A 27926-nucleotide genomic window follows, 5' to 3' on the forward strand; every position below is an offset into this window, starting at 1 on the left:
ATATTTAATAGCCTGAATGTAATATTTAATAACCTGAATAGAACATTTAACAGCCTGAATAGAATATTTAATAACCTTAAATAGGCTAGAATAATAACATCTTTTAAAGTTAAAAATAAATTTTAGCGTAAGATCGAGCTATTGATGAGAGGCGACTCCCCTCATATACTTAATATTTTCGGTTCGTTTTAAATTTTAATGTTACTCCATATGATCAGTTGAAAAAATTTTTTGTTTAATTTTAAATCATTTTTTAAATAATGCTGGGAAATCTGGCACCACGCTCATGGAAAAATCCCTTCCCCTATGAAAAATTCTTCCATAGAATGATCATCCCGCTTAACCTTGAACCCTACGTAGAGGGATCTACGCAGGAGAGCGATATCGATGAAATGTATATTCGTATGTAAGGTTTTCCTATTCCAGGATGATTGTTCGTTACAGGATTTGGATCAATGTCAGCTATTTCGATTTTATAATGTTTTGAATTAAGTGGCTGACACACTAAGTAAGTAATTCTTTATGCTAAGTGGTTAAGTTGCGACGCGGATAACCTTTTAAACTTAAACAACTCCTTGCACACTAGGCTAACGTAAAAATCAAACCATCATAATCCTCCTCTGATACAATCCCCTCAAGGGAACCGTTCGGGAAGCTTGCTTATGAATGTGGGGTGGATATGAAGATTTAAGTTGCGACCAAACGAGAAAGGCTCTAGGAAAAATATTTAAAATATATTATCCAAATTTTATTAATTGCTCATCTAGAAAATAAGTTTGGAAGAATAGGAAATAAGTCTGCAAACCAAGATTAGAATATTGGAAGGTACGGTGATGACAGTCGTCAAGTATGGCTCTGAAGTATGGGCGGTTGGAAAAGTGGATGAAGATTTACTAAATATTTTCCAGAGAAATTGCCTACGGATTGTTCTGTGTACCCCGCTGATTGATCGTATTTCGAACAGTTGGCTGTACGAAAAATGTGATTCAATCCCGCTTTCTAGGCTATAAGGAAAGAAAGGTTGAGATGGCTAGGCCACGTTCTGCAGATGAAGGATGTCATAAAGAAATAATTAAAGGAAATGGGAACTTCTTGGGAGGGTGTAAAGAGGGAGACTCTGAATAGATTGTAATGGAGGAGGAGCGTGCGTAGCTGTGTTGGTCTCATGTGGCTTGGTGCTGCGGTGAGTTGTTAGTAGTAGTAGTTGTAAAATAACGTAAAATTTAGGTAGAACATGAGTCTACTTGAAAGCCACCTAAGTTAAAGGCAAAGTTTGCTCCATAAGATTAGGGGAACGTAACTTGCAGTCTTAAATTATGCTATTGTGCTAGAGTTTACTACGAGCTGTGAGAAAACCATTAAGAAACATCGAAATTGGACTCAAGATCATCTCCAACCCGAACAAAACAGACAACAAAAAAGTTTTAATTTTTCTAGAAAACTTGAATTTTTGGATGTCTTCTACAAGAAATGATTGATGCATTTGTTGGAGTGTTTTTCAAGGAAAGATCCAAGAAAATCGTCTTACTGTAGTTTAGTCTTGTCAAGTTTGTCTTTTAATAATTCAAGTGTAGGTTTATTTTCTAAAGTGGTCTGTCTAAGGCGTATATTGGTTAGGATTGTTTGTCAGTAATTCAAGTATAGGTGACAAAGTGATCTTTTTTAGATTTAAGATCATCTTTTAATAATTCAAGTTTAGATTCATTGTTCACTCCTAACATTTATGGATTCTATATTTTTTGGAGAAAATATCAATACCAACCTAATGACAGGTGCCAATATTTTGATATTAAAGTTTTGATATGAAAAATTTGAATGCGGTATTATTTACTCTTATATATTTGTGAGTAAAATAAGCAAAGGCAAAGATTCTTTAAAAAAAAAGATCAGTATTCTTAACTTCAAGAATCCGTAACTAAAAAAAAATACTTATCAGTATCTTGGGAACGGTAAATTTGAAATAATTTGAAAAATTTGAAAAATTTTTGTACACTGTGGTTGCGTTATTTAGAAAATAAAATAACCTTTTTGTTTATCAAAGTTTAACTACACTCTCTTGGTCATAGCGGTCGTAATATCTTAGCGTTTTCGTTGGTTTTCCTTAAATTTATGGACCTTTGTATGATTTGAACAGAAATTCTGATCAGGATTTTCTGTATTTTTCTCATTTTAAGAAACAGAGTTTAGCTTCGTCAGGATTGTATTTTAACAATTCAAGTGCTGGTCCTATAGTATTCTCTGTAGGCGTCAAAGGATATGATTGCTGCCATAGCTGCAACTTAGTTTAGTGCGAACGGCAGCCCAATAGTAACCGAAGTTTAAAAACGGGTTTGAAAAAAGATTTCTTATGAGAATTGTTTTATTTGAAGCTGATTTAAGAATGATAACTATATAGATGCAGTTTAATATCAAAAGTTTATTGAGAAAAAAATTTGGATATTTTAAAAAAGCGTCAAACTCCTCAAAGATGGTGGAGGACTGAAAGAAAATTTTACTGCTGAACCTTCCAGTATTAAACACTGGAAATTCCCACCCCCATCTTTAACAGCAACGAAAATATCGTTTGCATGGGTAGCACCTATGTTTTTTTCCTTATGCAAACACCAAAAATTGCAAAACACCAAACACTAAATACAAAAACTAAATACAAACACCAAAAATTGCAGAGGGAACATACACCTCAAGAATCTAAGGATCTATACATTAGAATCTATACATTAAGAATCTACACATTAAAAATATATACATTAATAACGTTTGAGAGCCGAAAAATAACACACCAAAAATTACAGAGGGTACAGAAACCTTAAGAATCTATATATAATAATCTTTGAGGATCTATATAAGAATTTATACATTTAGAATCTATACATTAAAAACGTATTAGAACCGAAAAATAACTAACCAGAAATTGCAGAGGGAACATAATCCTTAAGAATATATACATTAAGAACCTATAGCTTAAGAAATTATGCATAAAAATCTATAAGTATCTATACATTAAAAACGTATGAGAGCCGAAAAATAACACACCAAAAATTGCAGAAAGAACATAAACCTTAAGAATCTAAGAATCCATACATTAAGAATCTATACATAAGAGTCTGTACATTAAGAATCTATATAAAAGAATCAACACATTAAGAATCTGTACATTAAAAACGTATGAGAGCCGAAAAATAAACCAACTGAAAATTGCAGAGGGAACATAAACCTTAAGAATCTATACATTAGAATCTATACAATAAGAATTTATATAAGAATCTATATGTTAAGAATCTATACATTAAAAACGTATGAGAGCCGGAAAATAACACACCAAAAATTGCTATAAGGCAATTACTATGAAGGGTACTATGGTACTATGGAAGGGTACAAAAGGGTACTATGAAGTTGCCATAATAGCAATAACAGTAATTATTTTAATAGATTTCAATAATTGAGTGTAATTCTACGATTGCAATTGGTGGGAAGAATTAATAGCAAAAACTTCAAAGAGTATGGGTTACTTATAAGAGCGGGAACTGACGCTAGTGTCCACAAAAAAAACTACCCGTCAAATTTCTGCTCTTACTCTCCAGTGAATTTAATTTCCTATTGATTTATTAGGAAATTTCTAAAAAGAGGGGTATTTACTAAGTTTGGAAATCAGGAAAGTATATCTATAGACAAGTCAAGACACAGCAACGAACAACAACTCGAAGAAAAATCTAAAAAAAATTGTGGTTTTCAGCTGTGAAGACACCTAAGGTGGTTTCAGGGGAAAAAAGTATTTTCATTCTGATGCCCTTGGTACTTCAAAGGGAAAATATTTTAAAGGATATAAATGTGTCACTTACGGATATTTTAAAATTTACTAATTATTACAAGTAAACAAATTGGAATATTTACAAATAAAGAGTCCACTTGTTGATTTTCTACTTGAATTTCAAGTGGATTTTATTTTATTTTCAGACTTAGTATTTGTCTAATAGCACTTTGGATTTGAATTCTCATATCTGTCTTAGTCTCATCTACGTAGATGTAACTGACTCCATCAATCTAACTTTGCATTATTAAAAAATATTAATAAAATACTTGTTCTAATAAAATACCCTATTGCTGAAAGGCTAAATGTTACTCCAAATTCTGATAATATTCTTCTTGTTTAACGATCAGATTATAATCTGAAATTTCAAATTGCTGTATTGTTTAAGTTATCAACCTTATATAGAGTTCCAAACATTAAAGCAGGATATATACAATCACACTTGACTAAATACAAACTAATTGGAATACCTTCTTCATACGAGAAACATAAGTCAGTTTCTAGCAGACCATCTTCTTGCAAATAAGCTTCAAACTGATTAACGTTTCCCCCAATTCCTTTTTTCTATCTACATAAACCTTCTTTTCTTTCATTTCTTTTTTTGTAAAATTTGTTTTATTTTAGGAAGTTGCCAATCCCTGATCCAACCGATTTGCCAGATCCATACGTCAAATTGTACCTCTTGCCGGATAAAAAGGAAAGTGGAAAGAGGAAAACAGAGGTGACTTTTTTAGCTTTCTTTTTTATTTATTTTTTCTCTTTTAAGCTTTCAATTGAACAAGGACTATATTCTCTAAAGAATTTGGCATTATTTGATATTTATTTAATTCTAATAGGTGAAAGGTCAAAATACGATACTATTACTACTAACAACTCACTGCAGCACGAAGCCTCCCAAGGTCTGTACAACCTTCTCCATACCCTTCTATTTAAAGCCTCCCTCTTTGCACCCTCCCGAGAAGACTCAATATCCCTTAAATAATTTCTTACGACCTCCTTCCTCCCAATTTGGGGGTGACCTGCATTTTGTTTGGTCCTAAATGGCTGGCTAAAAGGATAATCGTTGGCACTCTGCCATCATTCATTCGCAGAACGTGTCTTAGCCCTTTCAACCTTTCTCATTAAAGCCTTAGAAAATGGGATAGAACCGCATTTTTGTATAGCTTACTGTTTGTAATATGGTCAGTGAGTCGGATTCTATGTGCAAGTTCTGAATGCTATTCTTCTCTATTCCTATGATTTTTATCAAAGGAATAATCATTAATGATTTTGAATGTTTTTAAATACAAATATTAGGATAGATATTGTTTTAGTATATTTCTTATTTAAAAAGGAAAAGAATACAAGTCATAGATGTTTGTTTGACAAAGGATTACTGCTTGTAATATGGTCAGTTAGACGGATGCCTAAAATTATCCGTAGACAATTCACCTAGAAAACATCTGATAAATTCACATATTTGACCACTACAATCACTGTCCTCGTAAAATACGATAATCCAGGATAAATATAATTCACACTAATTTTTTTCTTATTTATGAATACAATCCTAACATCTGTTTGTAAAAATCGAAAACAACTTTTTTCAGTGTGAAACTGGTTTAGAAGAGCATTGCATAAAAGGCAGCAATGATAGAAATTCAGATTTTTTAATTCATATTTTGCGTAAGATTTAAACTCCAATATTTTAGTTCTTTACGCTGGTGTTCTATGTGCAAGTTTTTAATACTATTTTTCTCCATTCCTCTGATTTTTATTTTTCAACTTAAGTTGACAGTTTATGCTTTTATTTGATAGCTGAGATTCAGTGTTGTCTGTCTGCCAAGTTTAATTTTTGAAGTTTGATTTCTTTTTTGTGTGTTTTTTTTTTAGACGGAAAAATATATTGAAAGTGTGACGGACACTCGTAAAAATAACAAATTTTTTCAATTTGTTAAGCATGTTTAGTTTATCTCCAAGTAAAAATCTAAGCAAGATCATAATTCTCGCTTGGCGAATTGATAGATCTGAAACAATTAAGATAGATATGAAATTATCTCCAAGTAAAAATCTAAGTAAGATCATAATTCTCGTTCAGTGAATAGATCTGAAATTTTTGAGTTCAATTATATAAGTATCTTGTATTTTCGGTGGAAGATACAGATGCTTGTTAGAAAATTGTATTTTTCACAGACAACATAAACCTTAAGCAAAAAATTTTTGAAAGAAACATTATAAATGTTCCTGCAAAGGTCATATAATAAACCTTGTCAATTAAAAAACAAACAGGAATTGAATCAAGAAAAAAACTAAAGTCAGGTATCATTCTTATTATGGGTGGGTTCACATACCTAAGTCTAGGCTCAGGGCACAAAGACCCATTGCCTTCCCGCCTAAAAAAAGTAGAAAAAATGTAGCATCAATTATCGCTTGGCTGTTCGTGCCCCCTCAAGCGTGGTGTTTCGAGACTTGCCTATCTCTTTTTCCCCCTTTTTAGAAGAGCCCTCCTTGGTAGTGTTAAGGTGTTCAGTATTGCTTTCCCCCTTCGTGAGAACCCCAATAGTCCAGCTTCAGACCGAAATTGACCAGCAACATTCGTCTCTCAAAAGAGGAAGATAGGCACGGGGCTGGAAAAATGTCTCCTCTGTAATGTATCCCCCCTAGACTTTGAAAACACTCCTTTTGGTATCTGCCTTTGAAAAATGCCTTTTATGTTTTATGTTCAATGAAGAATAAATACGGCTCTCTCCTCTAGACCTTAAAAACAAAATCCCCTCTATCATTTTGGTGGATTGACGCCATTGATATGCCCCTCTCAAGTCCTTGTTAGAGGTCATTTGCGTTTGAGTGAAAATGAAATAGAATTCTCCAAAAATGTAAATTGTCGTTTTAAAGTTTTATTTGGCTATTGATTTTCCATATTTATGAATTGAGTGGAATGAAAAGCAATAATAGTGACAGAAATATGTGTTTTTCTTAAACAATAAAAGTATATTTATTATCATGGATGTATTTGTTGTAGGCTTGGTTTTGTTTGCTTGGGCTTGACTAGTGCTTCATTTTTTTTTTCAAATTCATGATCAACAAAATTACTGATCAAAATCTCGTTGTTTTTCAATAAAGCGCAAATGACATTTTGTCCTTTACATCATTTTGTAAAACTAAATATATTGTCCAAATACATTTCCTTTAGGTAACTGTTTGTTTTGATCTCGGCTTCTATTTTGATGAATTTGAAAAAAAAAAAAATCCACAGTAAAAAGAGATGGGAGGACAAGCAACCCTTCTTTCAAGCCCATTCATTTTCGAAATACATTCAGTCAAATTTTTTAGACAGACATTTTGTTCAGCATAGTAGAATGGTCCAGCAACTATGTCTTTAGGAATATTGGGCATGTCAATCCCCCACAAATATGCAATTGGCCCATTATACTTTGCTTCAAAGCTAAAACTAAAACGCGTTGTGTTTACAGTTGCCAATAAGATACCTCAGCATTGTATTGAGAATAATTGGGGGTATTAACTTGGAATTTTTGGGGTTACTACTATTACTACTTCTGCTCTTACAATTTAAATAAACAAAAAGAGTGTAAGTATATCCAGGTTGTCAAAGAGAATAGACAGAATCTTTTGAGAATGAAAATATATGTTTTATTTTTAGGTCAACTTGAGGAGGTATAAAATTTAATTAACAAATACTTTTTGTGCCAAGATTAAAAACTGTTGAAAAAGTTTCTCCAATATACAAATAGCAAGCAAAACTATATATTCTTACAAAAAATAACAAAAAGATGTAAACTTTTTCATGAAAAAGACTATTTCAATAAAAAACGAACAGAAATTAATTAAAAAAATTTTTTCCACAAACAAGTTTTTCAAAGAAAAGTAAAGACCTCCATTAAATCAAAAATGAGCAAAAATCAAGTCGAATAATCTTCCAAGCGTAAAACTACCACAAATCACCATCCATAAATAAAAAAAAAACACAAAAAGAACAGAAATTACAATAAATAATCGAGTTAAATTCAAACCGAGCAGAAATAAACATGAGTAGGGTTGACATCCCCATGCCTTCTGAAGACCAGAACGTAATTTGCACTTTACTAAAAACAAAATATATTTTAAGTGTTTTAATCTTTTTTTACCTTTGATAAATAAAAATTATTAAGACTTTAAAGAATTAATATCAGTATATGTATGTTAAACTGTCAGTCCTTACTTGTTTGTTTTAGTTTTTTCTTTCTGTAAAGTGGTTTTTGGTTTTGAGAAGGCACGTGGGTTGTGAGCCCTACTCATATTAATTTTGCTCGTTTTATTTTTGACTCGGTTATTTATTGTAATTTCTGTTCGCTTTGGGTTTGTTTATTTATTGATGGTGAATTATTGAAACTGCATAACTGCATGCGGGGGTTTAAAATTTCAAATTAAAAGGAAAATTCAGTTTTTCAAATTACTTTAAAAAGTCAGTTTAAAAAAATTCAGTTTTAACTTTCATTAAAACTGAATTCTCTTTTCCTAAGTTTTTAAGACATATTTGGTTGTATCAAACACTCAGATCTCATTTTCACTGTTCTTGGTAATTTCTATTAATTAAACAGCTTTTAAAATATGATTCAATTAAAAACGTAAAGATTTTATATATTTAGATATATTTATGTAAAATGTTTTTATAATTTATTGGTTATTTTAACTAATGACCAAACCATAGTTGTCAAATCACGAAAATGAAGGGGAAAAGTGGATTTTTTCAAAATGTATGGGGACAATTTTGTTATTTTTTTATTTTATCAATGAAAATAACAAAAAAGGTATCTTTGAGTGTTGATACTAAAAAACAGTACTTTTTTATTTAAATTCAAGTGAGCCAATAAATCTAGAGGGAAATAGCCCCCCTCCTCTCCCCTTAAATTGACACCCATGGGCCAAACGTAAAAACTAAGAATGATAATGGAAAGGTATAGACACTCTAATTAAGCTTTTAATAAACAAATGGATTTTTGCTCTCTATTGATAGATTTGCTCTCTATTTTTGCTCTCTAGTCTCTAAGAGTTTTTGATAATTCTGTCCTCTTATGGAATTCTATTAAGTATTCAATTTCTAACAATGCAGTTTTAAAGAAGCTTTACAGTCTAAATTCAAAATGATGTAAAGATAAGGATGTTTTAATAAAGACCCATTAAAGCATCTTCAGCGCAAGAATAAGGTTTTAAGAAATACTATTAAAATGAGGAAAATGTAAAAAGGAAAATTTGTGAGAAACCGGAAAAAGCAAAAAGAAAAACTGTTAAAAAACTAAAAATATAACGTATCAGAGGTAGTACTTTAGCAATGCCTAAGTGAAAAGTCATATGCCTGCAATGTATTATTTATGTTTTTTAAACAAAAACGGAAAAAAACTGTCAGATAAGCTATAAAAAAAGAGATAAAAAAATATGACAAAAGCTTAGTTTAGAAAAAACAAAACAAAAAAGCAGAACATCCTCTCATCAGAAAAGGAAAATGATAGCTGAATTCCAAAACCAAGAAAGAATACATTGAAAATGAATTTAAGTTAATTGTTAAGTTAATGTTAAATTTAAGTTAGGTAAATTTAGTTAAGTAAATTTAAGTTAATGTTTAATTTTATCACTCTGTTTTTTAACTGTTTTTTACTGCTTTTTAACTAATAGCAGTTTTTAACTACTGCTTTTTAACTGTTTTTTACTGCTTTTTTAACTAATAGCAGTTTTTAACTACTGCTTTTTAACTGTTTTTTACTGCTTTTTAACTAATAGCAGTTTTTAACTACTGCTTTTTAACTAATATTATAAAAAACATTTTCCAGTGAGAAACAGAAAAGAAGAAAAACTAAAGGAAAATTTAAAATAAAACGTATTATATAAAAAGGGGAAACATTCATCGACAAAGAGTAAACGAGAAATTAGTTAGAATTAAACTAAAAGTTACAATGAAAAAAAGAAAAAAAAACAAGAGCTAAGAGCTCATATGGCACTTGTGACGAGGCAAGAAGAGCTAAGAGCCAAGAAATCATATGGTATGAGCTCTAACAAAATTCTATGAATCAATAGATTGATTTAAAAGGAAAATAAGAGGCTTAATGCCGGTCAGGATTTAAAATAAGAGATCTGAGTCACGATGTCCTTCTAAATATCAAAATTCATTAAGATCCGATCCCCCACTCGTATGTTATAAATGCCTAATTTTTCTAATTTTTCCTCTCCTTTTAGCCCCTAGATGGTCGAATCTGGGAAAACGACTTTATCAAGTCAATTAGTGCAGCTCCCTGACACGCCTACCAATTTTATCGTCCTAGCACGTCCAGAAGCACCAAACTCGTCAAATCACTGAACCCCTCCCCCCAACTACCTCAAATAGAGCGAATCCAGTACGGTTCCGTCAATCACGTGTCAAGGACATTTGCTTATTCTATCCACCAAGCTTCATCCCGATTCCTTCACTCCAAGTGTTTTCCAGGATTTCCCCCCTCCAACTCCTCCAATGTCAAGAGATCTGGTCGGGACTTGAAATAAGAGCTCTGAGACATGAATTCCTTCTAAATATCAAATTTCATTAAGATCACCTATTCCTAAGATAAAAATACCCCAATTTTCGCGTTTTCCAAGAATTCCGGTTTCCCCCTCCAACTCCCCCCAATGTCACAGGATCTGGTCGGAATTTAAAATTAGAGCTTTAAAGCACAAGATCCTTCTAAATATCAAATTTCATTAAGATCTGGTCTCCCTCTCGTAAGTTGATTAAGACGTGATTAAGAGTAGAAATTTACCTATATTTGTGTGTGGTGATTTCAATATTGACCTAATGAATTTGTTTATTAATCCAGAAGTTAGCCAGTTTTTAAATATTATGCTGAGTTATGGGTTGAAGCCTACGACTACAGTCCCAACTAGGGTTACTATGAAGTCAGCATCGTTGATTGATAATATTTTTGCTAATGTCAGTTACTATAATGCAAGTGTGATAATAAATGAAGTATCTGACCATTTTGGGATATTTTTGTGTGTTCAAAATTTTTTTAGTAAAGGTACTAGGCTTAACTCAAATTCACAAAATAGATATAAAAAAGTGATCATTGATAATAATGTGCTCATTCTTTATAAAGTAATGTTAGAGAAATGTAATTTTGAATTTTTAAATAGTAATGAACTAGATATTAATGCTAAGTTTCAAAACTGGTATTCAATTATAAATAGTTTATTGATTGATTGTAGTATTTGTAAAAATGCAACTCGTCGTAGAGAAACTCCAAAGAAACCATGGATCACCCGAGCTCTTTTAAAGGCTATTATTAGAAGAAGATATTTGTTCAAAATGTGTGCGGCTAGTAATAGTGTAAGTGATAAAACAGAATACAAGATTTATAGTAACCAGTTAAATGCACTACTTCGTAAAGCCAAAGCTGATTACTATCGTAATAAATTTAAATCTTGTGAAGGTAACCCTAGAAAAACATGGCAAATTATAAAATCCGTCGTAAGTCCTAATAATGATGGTATATTTCCTGACGGTATACATAATGATAGTACAACTGCTGATAGAATATGCCGTCATTTTGCTAATGTGGGAAAGGATTTGGTCCAAAGTATAGTTATTTCTGAGCATGAAGGTAGTTTTAAGAAATATTTATCGAATGCAAGTGATGTTTCAGCATATTTGAAGCCAATCAACGCTTCTGAGCTTTCTGAAACATTGAAAAAAATTAAAAATTGGAGCTTCAGGCTCTGATTTTGTAACAGTTAAAACTTTAAAGTATATTTACCCTGTTATTTCCGGTCATTTAGTGTATTTATTTAATGAATGTTCAAGGACTGGAGTGTTTCCAAGTTGTTTTAAAATTGCAAAAGTTATTCCTGTCTATAAAGGTGGAGATAAAAATGTACTAGGAAACTATAGGCCCATTTCTTTATTACCAGTATTATCTAGATTGTTTGAAAAATTGATAGTTAAAAGAATGGTTGAATTTTTGGAGAGTAAATCATTTTTTAATCCAAATCAATTTGGTTTTCGGAAGGGTTTATCTACTGAGCATGCTGTTTTATTTTTGACAACTTTTGTGAATGATGCGTTGGATAATGGTATGAAAGTCGCTTCTGTTTTTCTTGATATTGTAAAAGCTTTTGACTGCGTTGACCATTTTATACTCATTGCCAAATTAGAAAATTACGGTTTTAGAGGACCATGTCTTGAATTACTGTCCTCGTTTTTAAAAGAAAGAACTCAATATGTACAACTAGGAGATATTGTTTCTTCAGTCAGTAGTGTTAAATTTGGAGTACCTCAAGGATCTGTTCTTGGTCCCCTGTTATTTCTAATTTTTATAAATGATTTATGTAGAGCTTTTAATATGATTTCGTATGATCTTGACATTGGATGTGACGGGGAAAAAGTAATTGTTCCCAGCTTTGCGGATGACACTCATATAACTGTGGCTGCACGAACAGGAATTCAGCTGTTGAGTCGTATTAGTTCTTGTCTGGAGTTTGTACAAAATTGGATGAAGCTTAATAAGTTAAATTTGAATTATAGTAAATCTTGCTTTTTATTGTATGGTAGGAGCTCAAATTATTACCCTTGGATAGACCGACTTAATATTGCTGATGTGAGTATTTTAAGAATAAATTGTACAAAATATCTAGGAGTTTTAATTGATGAATGTCTCAGCTTTAGAGAACATATAGATTATATTAGTCTTAAACTCGCTAGGAATGTTGGCATTTTAAGAAAGTTGCAGTATATTTTCCCAAGAGATATTTTAAGAACAATATATTATTCCTTAATTCATCCTTATCTGCTATATTGTTGCAATGTTTGGGGTAGTACATTTCCTTCTCATCTCCATCGTGTTCGAGTTTTGCAGAATAAAGCGCTTCGAGTGTTATGTGGTGTAGGTTATAAAGACTCGGTACAAAAGAGGTATATAGAATGCAAAATTTTGCCTTTAGCAGGACTTATTATTTTTTATCGAAGCCTGTTTATATATAAATATTTTCAAAATTGTTTACCAACATGTTTCAAAAGTATGTTCGAATTAGGAAGTGATATTCATACACATTCTACGAGACAGTCAGATATAATTCGTCGTCCGCTTGCTATTACCCGTAGATCTCAATTTTCTATTCGGCATCTAGGACCCCATGCATGGAATTGTTTACCTACGACTTTGAGAAACATGGATAGTTTTTTTGAATTTCGGCGGGAATTAAAGCTATTTTGCCTTAATATTTATGGTTTTGATAGTTGAGTGGACCTCAAGTGGAGCCAAGATGTTGGTTTTGATTTTGGCGATACTGGTTAAGTGGTTTTAGTTTCTTTTTGTTTTGTCTCTTTTGAAGTGTAAATCCGTTTCGATTGAAATGCAGGGTAATTGATTTTTTTCTTCTTCTTTCTTTCTTTTTTCTTTTCTTTTTCTTTTCTTTTTATTTTTTCTTCTTTTTCGTATTGTTTTATTTGTATGTGTATTGGGGTTGTAAGCCCAAACAAGCTTTGCTTCGGGCCATTTGCTTGTTTTGTTTTGTTATTTATATTAATAAACCCATCTTTCTCTCTCTCTCTCTCTCTCTCTCTCTCTCTCTCTCTCTCTCTCTCTCTCTCTACAAATACCTCAATTTTCAAAATTACCTTCCCCCCCCCCATATCCACCAAAGAGAGCAGATCCGGTCCGGTTATGTCAGTCACATATCTTAGACAGGTTTTTATTCTTCCCATCCAGTTTCATCCTGATCTCACCGCTTTAAGTATTTTCTAAGATTTCCGGTTCCCCCCAACTGCCCCCCCCCCCAATTACGCTGGATCCGGTTGATATTTAAAATAAGAGATCTGAGTTACGAGGTCCTTCTAAATATGAAGTTTCATGAAGATCCGATCACTCCTTCGTAAGTTAAAAATGCGTCATTTTTTCTTATTTTTCAGAATTAACCCCCCCCCAATAGAGTGGATCCGTTCAAATTATGTAAATCACGTATCTAAGACTTCTGCTTATTTTTCCCACCAAGGTTCATCCCGATCCCTCCAATCTAAGCGTTTTCCATCATTTTAGGTTCCCCCACCCCAAACTCCCCCCAATGTCACCAGATCCGGTCGGGACTTAAAATAAGAGCTTTGAGACACGATATCCTTCTAAATATCAAATTTCATCGAGATCCGATCATTCGTTCGTAAGTTAAAAATACCTCGTTTTTTCTATTTTTTTCAGAATTAACCCCCCCCCCCCCCCCAATTACCCTAAAGACAGCGGATCCGTTCCGGTTATGTCAATCATGTATCTAGGACTTCCGCTTATTTTTCCCACCAAGTTTCATCCCGGTCCCTCCACTCTAAGTGTTTTCCAAGCTTTAGGTTTCCCCTCCCAACCCCCCAACCCCCCCCCCCAGTGTCACCAGATCCGGTCGGGATTTAAAATAAGAGCTCTGAGACACGATATCCTTCTAAATATCAAATTTCATCGAGATCTGATCACCCCTTCGTAAGTTAAAAATACCTCATTTTTTCTAATTTTTCAGAATTAACCCCCCCCCCCAAATACCCCAAAGAGATTGGATCCGTTCCGGTTATGTCAATCATGTATCTTGGACTTCCGCTTATTTTTCCCACCAAGTTTCATCCTGGTCCCTCCACTTTAAGTGTTTTCCAAGTTTTAGGTTTCCCCCTCCCAAATCCCCTCCAATGTCACCAGATCCGGTCGGAATTTAAAATAAGAGCTCTGAGACACGATATCCTTCTAAATAACAAATTTCATTGAGATCCGATCACCCATTCGTAAGTTAAAAATACCTCATTTTTTCTAATTTTTCAGAATTCCCCCCCCCCTACAACCCCAAAGAGAGCAGATCCGTTCTGGTTATGTCAATCATGTGTCTAGGACTTGTGCTTATTTTTCCCACCAAGTTTCATCCCCATCCCTCCACTCTAAGTGTTTTCCAAGTTTTAGGTTTCCCCCTCCCAACTCCCCCCAATGTCACCAGATCTGGTCGGGATTTAAAATAAGAGCTCTGAGACACGATATCCATCTATCAAATTTCATTGAGATCCGATCACCCGATCCGTTCCGATCCGTTCGTAAGTTAAAAATACCTAATTTTTTTAATTTTTCAGAATTAACCCCCCCCCCCATCTACCCCAAAGAACTGTGAACCACTAACGGTGTTTGCAAATAAGGAGAGTCCTACCCCCTCCCTCCTTTAATGCTCTCTACGGCTGGAGTGCCATGTGGGCTTTACTGAAAACAGTATGAAAATAAATAGTTCAATAAAAATATTGCTTTGAAGGTATATGGCTCTTTACAAAGGCAGCCCCCTGTTTCTTATTTACTCTCTTTTATCCAATGCACTAGGAATTGTTATTTCTTGAAGCCGTCCCCTTTTTCCTCTTGAAATATTAAATTGTCTACTTGATTAAGCTTTGATTGCCACTCTGTACTTTAAGGTGTTTAACGACCCATAGTCCTCATTTAAACCTGAGCTGAATTTCTCCGGTCTTAAAAAGGGGAAAGGAAATCAGCTTATTAAGATAAGCTGGGAGCTGGAAAAATCGTGTTCCTGATGGGGGAAAAGTTCTTTCTAGCATGTATTAAGTCAGTATTGTCAAATTAGCGACAAATTGGGTCTGACAAGTTTTTCTAATAGTCTATCCTTTAAACGAAGGAGGAAAAGGATTTTAATAGAAATTCGCTGTGGCTAGTCGCTATGTGGCTAGTCTATCCTTTTAACGAAGGAGGAAAAAGACTTTTGTCGAAATTCGCTGTGGCTACTCTATCCTTTTAACGAAGGAGGAGAAGGAGTTTAGATGAAATTTGTTGTGGCTAGTCTATCCTTTTAACGAAGGAGGAAAAAGAATTTAATAGAAATTCGCTGTGGCTAGTCTATCCTTTTAACGAAGGAGGAAAAAGAATTTAATAGAAATTTGCTGTGGCTAGTCTCTATTTTCCGTGTTTGTCCTTTTGAATCCTTGATATTCTGAGCGGGGGGGGGGTAATAAATTTATTTATAATAAACTTGTTATTGCTACTATATGCATACCCGAAAACAGGATGGACTGGTAAGAAAATCTTCCTCTCCCTGAAAAAAAGATTAGTTATTACCGATTTTAGGCCCTCCCTCTCCCTGGAAACATAATTTAAGCCCCTCGAGTGGTTTTAAAAAAACGTATTAATCAAATACGGAATTATCGGAAAAGTAAAAGTAAACCATGTTTAGTACGTTTATTTTATACATTTCTTGCCTGAGCTTACTTCAGTTTTGGGGGTCCTCCCGTAGTAACAATGAAAATAATATCTAATAACTAATAAATAAAAGCTCCACTACTTGCGAAGGAATTGAGCAAAAGGCAAAAAAACTCTTAGGACTGTCAGAAACTGGAGCCCTGATGAACTATAAATGCAAACAGAGGCACAATCTTGTACTTTGACGACAATATATATATATATATATATATATATATATATATATATATATATATATATATATATATATATATATATATATATATATATATATATAACTGCATATTAGTTATATATAACTGTATATCTTATTTTTTGGTATTGGGCTCAGTAATTCGTATGAGGAGGTGATCACTTGGGAATTCTTCATTAGATTTTAGGTGTTTTTACTATTGAGTTTATGATGGCTTATATTCACTAATGACGATGTTGTTTGTCTATGGACCCTTTTTTTGGCTGATTGTATCTGGATGTGCTGTTTGTCCCTGGTGATTGGATGGGGGAGTAGGGTTAAGGCCTCGTTCAAGTGCTTATTTGTCTTAATCCCTAAAGTACGAAAGCAGTTTACTTTTTTCTCCGAATAATTTACCTTTAGCACATTATACTAACTGTCTGGATAATGGTGTCAATTGTTGGCTATACTCACTTCAGTTACAAAATCTAATACCTCCATTTTAGTAAATTTTTCGGAAGAGTAAAAAATAGTTTTTCTTTTTAAATTTTTCTTGACAATATAAATTTCTATTTTATGGCTAAGAATTCTATACATCAGTTTACAAATTTTAACGAGGACTCCAATAGAGGCCAATTTTCTTAAGAATCATCCCAGTGTTGTCCTTTCAGTTATCTTGTTGCGATTTTTTTTAAACTTATGTTGAAAAAATTGCATGTGGCGAGGAATCATTCCTCACCACATGAATCAAGTCAACATCTATTTGAAATAATCAGAACTTGCTACTAACGTAAGTTCCTCTTTAATTAACTTTATTCAGCTTCATTCCTTCAAAAATCATAATTATTCACGAACGGTGAGCGACGAATTGAAATGATCGTCTATCTGTAGAATAGGATGCGGGTAGACATTTTCTTATCCAGAAAATGGTGGTATAATTTTTTATACCTTGTGGTGACCTTAGGAGCACTTGCCTACATGTACGGGCACAGGGAAAGGGGAAAGAAACGATTCCTTAGCTAAAAATTTGTCAAATACAGTTGAGAATTTCCAAGGGAGAATGTCCACTTTCACAAATCACTTACATTAGGTCGCGTGTGCCAAGCGTAGTAGAAGTTCGGCAAGCGTAGCGGAACAGTACGGTACAACTGGCGTTCTGAGATTTCATGCACCAAAGTGGCGGAAAAAGGTGCCTCCTTGAGGTTTTCCTTCAAAACGGGACTTTAAAAAGATTGGCCCACAGTCTTACCTCCTCCTAAGGAAATTTGGGATTTTAACCCATAACCTGATAAAAGTCTAGCTACCTCTCCGAAAAACCGAGATTTTTACAATGACTTCGTATATTTTACATATAATTGAACTATTTTTGCGTTGTTTATCCAAGTTAGATTACTTCCAAGATTATGCCCTCCTCCCAAAAAGAAAGAAACAACCTGCAACGAATTTCAGCATGTTTATCAACCTATGAATAACTATTATATGCCGCTACTCTTGCTAATTCTTTTTCTTACTATATAAAACAGTTGAAACTTTCTTTTAGATTTTTTCGGATCAGCAAAAAAAAAGATTTTCTTTTTTGGAATTTTCTTGACAATATAAGTTTCTATTTCATGCCAAAGAATTCCATAGATCAGTTTACAAATTTTAACGAGGACTCTAAAAACTACAATATAATTATTATATAATTTACTAACTATTTTATAATTTAAAACAACATAACTATTATAATATATAATATAACTATTATATGCCGCTAGTCTTACTAATTCCTTTTCCTACTATGTAAAACAGTAAAACTCCTTTTTAGATATATTAAGAATGATCCTTTTGAAGGTGCCTTTTTTCTCTTTTTCGGCCTTTATCAAGTTGTTTCCAATTTTTTTCTACTGCATTGTTTATGAATATCTGTAGGCAAGTCGATTGGGGAGAGCACACAAGAGTGCATTTGCCACAAGAGTTTTACACAAACCCCCCCCCCCTCTTAATTTGGGAAATGACCCTTTTTACGTATTTTTTATCGAAACGTACCGTTTTCTCTATTTTCATTCAAAAACGAAAGAAAAAACAACATAATTGCCCCCCCCTTCCCTTCATTTTCGTAGATTGACGGCCCTAAACATCTATTGATATTTTTTAACTCTTATTACCTGTATATCTATCCTCGATTGGCGGGGCCAGCCTAACTGAGGAAAGAGTTTTAAATCCCAAGCCTCTTAAGTAGAACCGCTCTCTCACTTGACTCTCTAAGGAATAGTACAGAGAAATGCTCTTTTCAGACAAAGCGATCAAATACAAAATTACGCAGAGATCCAACTTGTTACCTAATTGTTTTTTGTTTTTTTTCGTTATGTTTTTTTTTTGCAAAGGAGAAGTCTTCCCCTGAGGTCACCCCCCTCCTCTTGGAATGTTTGAATAACAGAGGAATAAAATTTATTTCTTTTTTATTATTATTGTTATTATAAATTATGCAACAAAAACAAATGACCGTGGATTGTCAGTTTAATTTACATATGCTAATATTTAGTCTTAAAGTTTTAATAATCTTATATTTATTAAAGCAAAAACATTTAAAACGTATTTTGTTTTCAGTAAAGCGCAAATTATGTTCTGGTCTAGAGAAGGCACGGGGGTTATCAGCCCTACTCATGTTAATTTTTGTTTGTTTTGAGTTTGACTCGGCTATTTATTGTAATTTCTGTTCCTTTTGAGTTTCATTTATTTATGGATAGTAATTTGTGGTAGTTTTACAATTGGAAGATTATTTGACTTTATTTCTGCTCATTTTCGGCTTAATGGAGCTCTTTACTTTATTTTGAAAAACTTGTTTTGTGGAAAAAGTTTTTTAAATTAATTTCTGTTCGTTTTTTATTGAAATAGTCTTTTTCATGAAAAAGTTTACATCTTTTTGTTATTTTTTGTAAGAATATATAGTTTTGCTTGCTATTTGTATATTGGAGAAACTTTTTCAACAGTTTTTAATCTTGGCACAAAAAGTATTTGTTAATTAAATTTTATACCTCCTCAAGTTGACCTAAAAATAAAACATATATTTTCATTCTCAAAAGATTCTGTCTATGCCCTTTGACAACCTGGATATACTTACACTCTTTTTGTTTATTTAAATTGTAAGAGCAGAAGTAGTAATAGTAGTAACCCCAAAAATTCCAAGTTAATACCTTCAATTATTCTCAATACAATGCTGAGGTATCTTATTGGCAACTATAAACACAATGCGTTTTAGTTTTAGCTTTGAAGCAAAGTATAATGGGCCAATTGCATATTTGTGGGGGGTTGACATGCCCAATATTCCTAAAGACATAGTTGCTGGACCGTTCTACTATGCTGAACAAAATGTCTGTCTAAAAAATTTGACTGAATGTATTTGGAAAATGAATGGGCTTGAAAGAAGGGTTGCTTGCCCTCCCATCTCTTTTTACTCTTGAAATGGGCATTAGAACTTTTAATTTTGAATCGAATTAGCTCATTTACAAATTTCAATGACATTTCTAGTAATTATAGAGTGATGTTGCCTATGATATTGCTTATATGCCCTATTAAAAACCTGCACATACAGTTTTTTCGTTTAATTGAAACTCCCCCTAAACATTCCCTAAAAGTTTCACTTTAATACCCTTAGTGTCGTTAGTTACAGTAACTGTAGTGGTAGCATTAAAAGTATATACATAGTGCATCCTGGCTATTTCAAAATACCCCACAACTTACCCTTAAAGGTGTAATTTATTAATATAAGTTGTTCTTGAGATATTGCTTTGTCACCTTTTTGAAATTCCTCGTGTTCATAGCTTGTTTTGATTTAGTTCAACATCCGCCTAAACATTTCTTAAAAGCTTTGCCTTAATACCTTAGCTTGCGGAATAGCATTAGTTGTAGCAGCGTTAGTAGCAGTATGCGCATAGTACCTTTGGTTTCTTCAACATCCCCTTCAACACACGCTGAAAGTTTCAGCTTAATACCATCAACCGTTCCTGAAGCATAGATGATACGTCCGCTTTTTCTACGCTTACGTCCGCTTGACAACCTGTGTGGGTATAGTGTGTTTCGATTTAGTTCCATATAATTTGTATATATCCCACATTTTTCGGTTTAGCTTTAATAGCAGTAGTAATAGCAGAAGAACTAATAATAGTAGGCTAAGCTTTAGTGGCGTTAGTAGTAATAGAAGTAGTAATAATAGTTATAGGAGTAATAGCATGAGTAGAAGCAGCAACATTAAGATGCAAATATTTTCTTTTGGTTAGTTAAACATCTCTCACAACAAGCCCTGTTAGTTTCAACTTCACACACCGAACTGTCCCTAAGGTATTATTGCTACGCCCTTTTGGCAGCCTGAATAGAGACGGCGTGTTGTGATTAAGGTCATATGTCCCCTCAAAATTTCTTGAAAATCTCACCTTCATACCTATATGCATGGTTGCAATAGTTGTCACAGTAGTAGTATTAATATTACTAGCAATAGTATTGAATAGCGGTACTTGTACTAGCAACAGTAGTATTAACATATTGCCTTTTGGTCAGTAGAATATCACTCGCATCAAGTCCTGGAAGTTTCACTTAATGCAATTAGCCATTGCTACGACATTTCTGATATGTCCTTTTAATAACTTGTATGTTCATATACTGCTTGAAATTTTTATCTCAATGCTCTTAGCCTTACAAGTAGTTGCAGTAGAAGTAGTAGTAGTAAATGTAGCAGTAACAGTTGTACTAGTTGTGTGGACATATAAACTTTTGGTCAGATGATCTTCCCCTTGAAGCATTATTTGAAAGTTCCAACTTAACACCCAAATCAATTCTTGACATACGCTTTTTTGATATTGTGCATGCGTATAGCGTCTTTTGATTTAGTTCGAATTTCACCTCAATATTGTAAATGGAGTAGTAGTAGTAGTGGTTGTAATTGTAGTAGTATTGGTAGTAGGCAATTATTGCCTTTTTGATTATCTCCGTTACCATTTACAGAATTTTCCAAATTAGTATACTCAGTTATTCCTGAGTTACGCCCTTTTGAGAATCCCTATACACATAACGTCTTTTGATTTAATTCAACCCTCCCCTCAACATTATCTGAAAGGCTCGTCTGAATACGCTTCGTCTTCTTGGAAAATAAAGTTCAAACAAGCATACCTTTCTCAATAACATATACTATATGTAAACAAAGAACGAATTGCCTAACTTACAGCCCTTGCCCTAAGGACTGTGGGGAGATTGATATCACCTAAGACATAATTACTTGACTTTTCAACAACACTGAACAAAATAGTTCTCTTAAAACTTCGATCGGATAGGTCTTGGGGAATGAAAGGCTTGGGGGGATTGCCCTCCATTCATTTTTGGCTCTTAAAAAGGGCACTAAAAATTCCGACTTCCCATCAAATAACCTCCATCCGATCCAAAGTTTATAGGACCATTCGTTCGATAAGAACCTTATATATCCCGGGGTATAACTTACAACCCTTGCTCATGCGCTTCGGGGTTTGTGTCCACGTCCACCATAGAGACATTGTTCTATGATTTTTGGACTACAAGTAACAAAATGGGTATCTCACAATTTCAATCGAACACGTTTCGGGAAAAGAGGATGTCAGGAAGGAAGGGCTACTTGCTCTCCATCACTTTGGACTCTTAAAAGGGAACTAAAACTATACATTTCCAATCAAATGAGACTCTTATTAAGTTCACACGACCACACCTTCCATAAAATCCTTATATGTCCCTGGGGCATAACTTACAATTCTTACCCGCAGACTCTTGGGGATTCTGTCAAACCCAAAAGCCTGGTTATATGATCTTTTGACTATTTTTGAGCAAATGGCTTTCCCAAAATTTCAATCAGATGCATTTGGGGATATTGCGACGTGGGGGAGGGTGGCTGCCATCCGATCACTTTGACTCTTAAAAAGGGCTTTGGAACTTCCAATTTCCAATCCAATGAGCCCTCTCAAATTTTATACGACTACCCTTTCCATAAAACCTTGTATGCCCTCGGGGCTTGACTTTTAAATCTTACCCTGAAGGCTGTGGGGGGGGGTCATCTTCAAAGACATAGTTTTGAGACCTTTCAACTACGCTGAACAAAACGGCTATCTCATGATTTTGATTTATGTGTTTGGAGAAATGATGTTCATTCGTTGGGGGGGGGGGACTTGTTGCCCTTCAATCACTTTTGACTATTAAAAAGGGAAGTCTCCCTTTTATTTTTCAGTCGACTGAGCTCTTTTTGGAGTTTCTACGAAAACAAATGGCCATCTCAAAATTTCTATCGGATGCTTTTGGGGAAAATATGACTTGGGGGAGGGGATGAGGTCTGCCCTCCGATTCCTTAGACTCTTCAATAGGGCACTATAACATCTGATGTCCTATTCAATGAGCTCCGTCCGAAGTTTGTACGACCACCCTTTCTATAAAACCTTATGTGTGCCCAGGATATAACTTACAACCCTTGCCCTGATGGCTTGGGTGGTTGTCATCCTCAAAGGCATGATTTTTGGACCTTTCAAGTACGCTGAACAAAATGGTTGTCTAAAAATTCTGGACTAGATGTGTTTGGCGAAATGATAGGCGTGGGAAGGGTGCTGGTTGCCTTCCAATAACTTTTGATTATTAAAAAGAGCACTAGCTCTTTTTAGATTTCCAACCGAATGAGCCCTATAAGAAGTTTTCTGGTCTAAAAAAATGAACGAAAATAAATGAATAATACATTGTGCCCATAACGTTCTTTACTTAGGCAGCGCTATTGAAAAAAAGTTTTTTTATTTTGTTGTCCTAGGTACTTAAAATTCATCTTTCTATGGTTTCCAGTTCATTTTCGCTATTATTTAAAATTTATATTTGTTTGTGACAGCTTCTAATAATAGTATTACCAAGATATTTAGTTTAAAGGAACGGTTCATTTAAAACAACAAATAACATCTTAAATGCATCCCCATGCTTGGTAAAAAGAACCACTTTCTTGTCTTAGTATTAGAGCATTGGAAAGGAAGTGTTCCAATTTTCTATAAAATTGAATGAAAAGAACACGAACCCATTCAAGTTCTATCTTAATAACTCTTGAGGTTCCCTAAGAAATTCTTCCATCGTTTAACCACTTGATAATCCAAAAAGAAAAGCCTTTTCTCCTTTCACGTTCCTATTTGATGGGTCTGATATCTCTGATGGGTTCGGGGGTGAAAAATTTTTTTTTTTTATTTTGTTGTCCTTGGTACTTAAAATCAATCTTCCTATGGTTTCCAGTTCATTTTTGCTATTATTTAAAATTTCTATTTGTTTGTGACAACTTCTATTAATATTATTACCAAGATATTTAGTTTGACGGCACGGTTCATTTAAAACAACTTAAATGCATCCCCATGCTTGGTAAAAAGAACCACTTTCTTGTCTTAGTATTAGAGCATTGGAAAGGAAGTGTTCCAATTTTCTATAAAATTGAATGAAAAGAACACGAACCCATTCAAGTTCTATCTTAAGAACTCTTGAAGTTCCCTAAGAAATTCTTCCATCGTTTAACCACTTGATAATCCAAATAGAAAAGCCTTTTCTCTTTTCACGTCCCTATTTGTAAATAAGGATTGACTTGACCTTTTCAAGAACCTCGAGAGAAGAATAGAGATTATAGCTACTTTATATTTTTTTACATATGAATAAAAGTTCCTTAAATTTTAAGGTACATCTTTGACATTTCTAATATTTTTTAATCTTCTTGGCAAGAGTAATCATTTTCCTGCAGACAACAAGACTGAAGAATATTTTGTTTCCCCATCTTAGTTGGTACGCGCCTGTATGCAGAGTAACCTCCGTCGTCCACCTGAAATGTCAAAATTATCTGTGTATAAGTCGCCGTTTTCTTTGTATTTTATTTCAAAGTGAATAAATTTCACCTCCCCATCTCTTTTAAAGCACTAAACAGCTTTTTAAATCTCAATAATTGACAAGTAATATATTGACAAATCCGGATTACGGAACAAAACAAAGGTGGAATTTCTGCCACTAATTTTTAGAAAACTGAATTTTTGCCTTGTGTGCATTTCTACATGTTGAAATTCGTGAACACCGAACGAACAATGGCAGAAAATTTTCTGTTTTCATGAAATGTTAATTGTTTAATGTTGTAATGAAATGTCTCTAGAAGACAGAAATTATGACGAGAAGCTTGAAATTGCTATCAGTTCTTTTGCATCCCCTAAATAATGTTCATTATTAAATAATTCATTTTATATAACACAAAAATATAATATTAAATAGTAAATAATTTATTCTCAAAAAGATTTGCAACTCTTCCCTAGCTCTTCTTATCCTTTATCTGAAAATTGTTAATGGTGTTGTCAAAAATATGGTCACGTCATTTAAAAATGCCACTGCTGAATTGAATCTTTAACTCCTAACATACAAATTCAATAGTTTCTTGCCACATTGCCTTTCCACCTACGAATAAAACGAAATGAAAATACAAATAAATGGGTATAATATTTTAAATAAGAATCTAAAAAAAAAACTTTTCATTCCATTAATAATTAATAAAAACGAAAATGTTTCGACTTCACATCCGAAAGCCTTTATCAACGAAAAAAGAACACACGCAAGGAAAAACTAAACTACATTAAACTAAATTCCTTTTTGTATATGTTCTATTTTTTTTTCTTTGATAGATGCTTCCTGACGCGGAATCAAAATATTCGGCGTTAATTATTATAGGGGAAAAAATTCTACTGTCTTATTTTAAATATTATACCTGTTTTTCTGTATTTTCATTTTGCTTTATTTGCAAGTAAATTAAAATTTAATTTAATGGAAAAAATGGCAATTACAAAGATTCTTCTGGCAACTTTCTCGTGAAAAAAAATGAGCGTTTTCAATCTAAAACCGATATCTCCCTACCATTTTAAAATTGTCCTTTTTGGCCAACCGTCTGGGGCTACACGGAAACCAGGTCGTCCTCGTCTGGGGAGGGAGGATGTCATATATAAAGATTTAAATGAAATGGGAACTTCCTGGGAGGGTGTGAAGAGGAAGCCCTTGAATAGATTAGGCTGGAGGAGGAGCGTGTGTAGCTGCGTTGGCCTCATGCGGCTTGGTGCTACAGTGAGTTATTATTATTAATAGTAGTAGTAGTAGTAGTAGTAGTATTTTGAAATGTTGCTAGACTCCTGTTGTTCTTGTGTTTTTTTCACCTTATTCAGTGTAAATTCATGACTCCTACTTTCTATTTAGGCCATAGTTGACACCAACAATCCTCACTACGATGAAAGCTTTGAGTTCAATGTGTCATATGCTGAGTTGCCAACTAGAACTCTCGAAGTATCAGTTTTAAGCAAGAAGCAGAGTTTCTTCTCCAAAACTCCTCTGATCGGATTTGTAAGATATTATTTTGTATTTTTTGATAAGATGCCAAGTTTTGAGAGTAATACGACTAGAGGTATTATACCCGATACCATCATGCTTGTCTATCGCCAGTGCCATCTTATCGCCGTTCTACCTACAACTACAACTAGAATGCCATGATTTTTTTATCATTATGATTGAGCCGCGATTTTTTTTAGCATTTCGTATGAAAACAAGAAAGGAAATACTAAATGAAGGGAGAAAAATCAATTAGGTGAAAAAACGAGGATTTTGTCAGTAGCAAAATATGAAGATGAAAATCAAGCAAATATTTCGACAAGGACCTAAGCCAAGTCGTCCTCAGCGCTCAAAAAAAAAATATATAAGAAAGAGAAAAAAACAACAAAAATATCTAACCTTCTTAAGTGAACTTTACGAGAGGAGAAAAGACACGAGTGTCTTTGAGTGTCTTTTCTCCTCTCGTAGAGTTCACTCTATGAGATTTATAAAACACAACTAATTTTTTTTTCTAGGTATTTTTGTTGTTTTAAAAAAAAAAAAAAAAATTTTAAGGTGCCACTGAGTTGTTTACATATGACACCTTCTTTGGAATTTAAATAGCTTGAAATAATATTGAAACAAAACAAAATTATACAGTAGTAATATACAAACTGGCCACCAGTGCTGCGCAGTCAGCAAGTATATGAGTTCAGATATAAATATTAAAAAGGAAGTCTTTAAATTTGTGTTGTTTGTGTAGAACTGTCAAGCCTACAATAAGAAGCTATGAAAAATTGCTTGGTGTGTCTGTTGGTCCAGCAGTGGAATCTTTGACTAGTCACCTGGGAGTCTTGGGTTCAACTTTCATGCCAGTAGCGATTTTTCAAGTAATCTATATTATTTGTTAACATGGGTGTGTAGGAGGGGGGAGTCTCTGAAATCCTGTTTTTTTAGTGTATGGACACTTATTATTGAAATTATCAAATTAAGGTAGTTTTCTTAATATTCCCATCCCCTCCCCGAAAAAATCTGCGTACGTGCCTATTTAGTACACCAGCTTTGGAGCAATTGAAAATTAGATGATGGTATTGTTTATGGACAATTTTATATGCATACAATTCTATGGTTATATATTTTGGCAATTTATAATTGTATTTTATAATTTTATGTGTTGTTATATATAATTATATGTATATATTATATATAATTGTTATATTAAATTAAATACATATATATATATATATATATATATATATATATATATATATATATATATATATATATATATATATATATATATATATATATATATATATATATATATATATGTATATATATATATATATATATATATATATATATATTATATACAGTATTTTATAATTGTATGCTCACCTTGAATTTTAGTTGACTCTATCAATTCATAGGGCAACATAGAATTTTCTCGCTGGATATTTCTTACAAAAGAACCAGCCAAGTTTTAAAAAGGGGGAGATATTTATTCCTCTAGAATTTACATTGCCTTGTCGGTCTAAATTTGTTGTTCTGCATTACTTCATTCGGTTTTAAATGAAGTGACTGTTTTTCTCTACAGGAATGAGGAATGATATGATTGGCATGTGAAAAATACATCACAAAAATTTACCAACGGAATTATAGCAAACTTTTTAGCATGGAACTTCAAGACAGCAATCTCCATTTTCTCTATCAACAATTTTGCAGAGACAGGGTTTTTCTGTCCCCTAGATTTTTTCTCCCCTCCCCCCTAGAAATGAAAAATGTCTTTTTGGGAGAATTTTCTTTGAAAATGCTTTTTTTTGTTATTTTCATTGAAGAAATTTGAAGAAAAGGGACAATTTTGCCCCCTCCCCTAGATTTTGAAAAAAGTTGTCGTTATTTGAAGCCAAAAGTTATTTAGTATGTCAGTTGCTGGTCAATTACCTTATTTTCTGGTATTTTAACTTAAAGTAGCTACGATTATTTTTTGTTTTTTTCTTGTTTTCCATATCATCATCATCATTGTCATTTTATTTATAACCCATCGCAAAAAACTGAGCAGAAAGCCCAGAAAAAGACAGAGTAAAAATCAAGAAAAGAAAAGAAAAACAAAAGAAACAACAGAAATATAAAAATACTTTGACAACTACAAACAAGAGACAAACAGAAATGACCAAAGATGGGAAGACTTCTGGCATTCGGTAGTGAAATCACAAAATACGCTTCTCAGTGTCTGAAAGCTTTACTGGTGGTTTAGTGTTTGTGATATACTTTGTAATGGGGCCTGTAACTTGTAGCGGGTTGGATTTCGGGTTATGTCCCTTTTGTAGAATTAATATAAACGCTGCTAATATTAGTCAAACAAACCTGTTCTTTACCATTTATTGTAATTCATTCA

General features: G+C 33.2%; 1 protein-coding gene across 11 annotated transcripts in view; it reads left to right on the forward strand.

Annotated features, from left to right (window-relative positions):
- LOC136038539 (extended synaptotagmin-2-like) overlaps positions 1-27926 on the forward strand; it is a 210858-nt gene that overhangs the window by 167758 nt on the left and 15174 nt on the right. For all 11 annotated transcript variants that reach the window (XM_065721656.1, XM_065721652.1, XM_065721659.1 and 8 more), the window contains 2 exons: positions 4433-4529; positions 25421-25564. In XM_065721656.1, coding sequence (XP_065577728.1) covers positions 4433-4529; positions 25421-25564 — 241 coding nt within the window. The remainder of the gene's footprint in view (positions 1-4432; positions 4530-25420; positions 25565-27926) is intronic.

The sequence above is a fragment of the Artemia franciscana genome, chromosome 18 (genome assembly GCF_032884065.1).
Source record: "Artemia franciscana chromosome 18, ASM3288406v1, whole genome shotgun sequence".
In the NCBI taxonomy this organism is placed as follows: Eukaryota; Metazoa; Arthropoda; class Branchiopoda; order Anostraca; family Artemiidae; genus Artemia; species Artemia franciscana.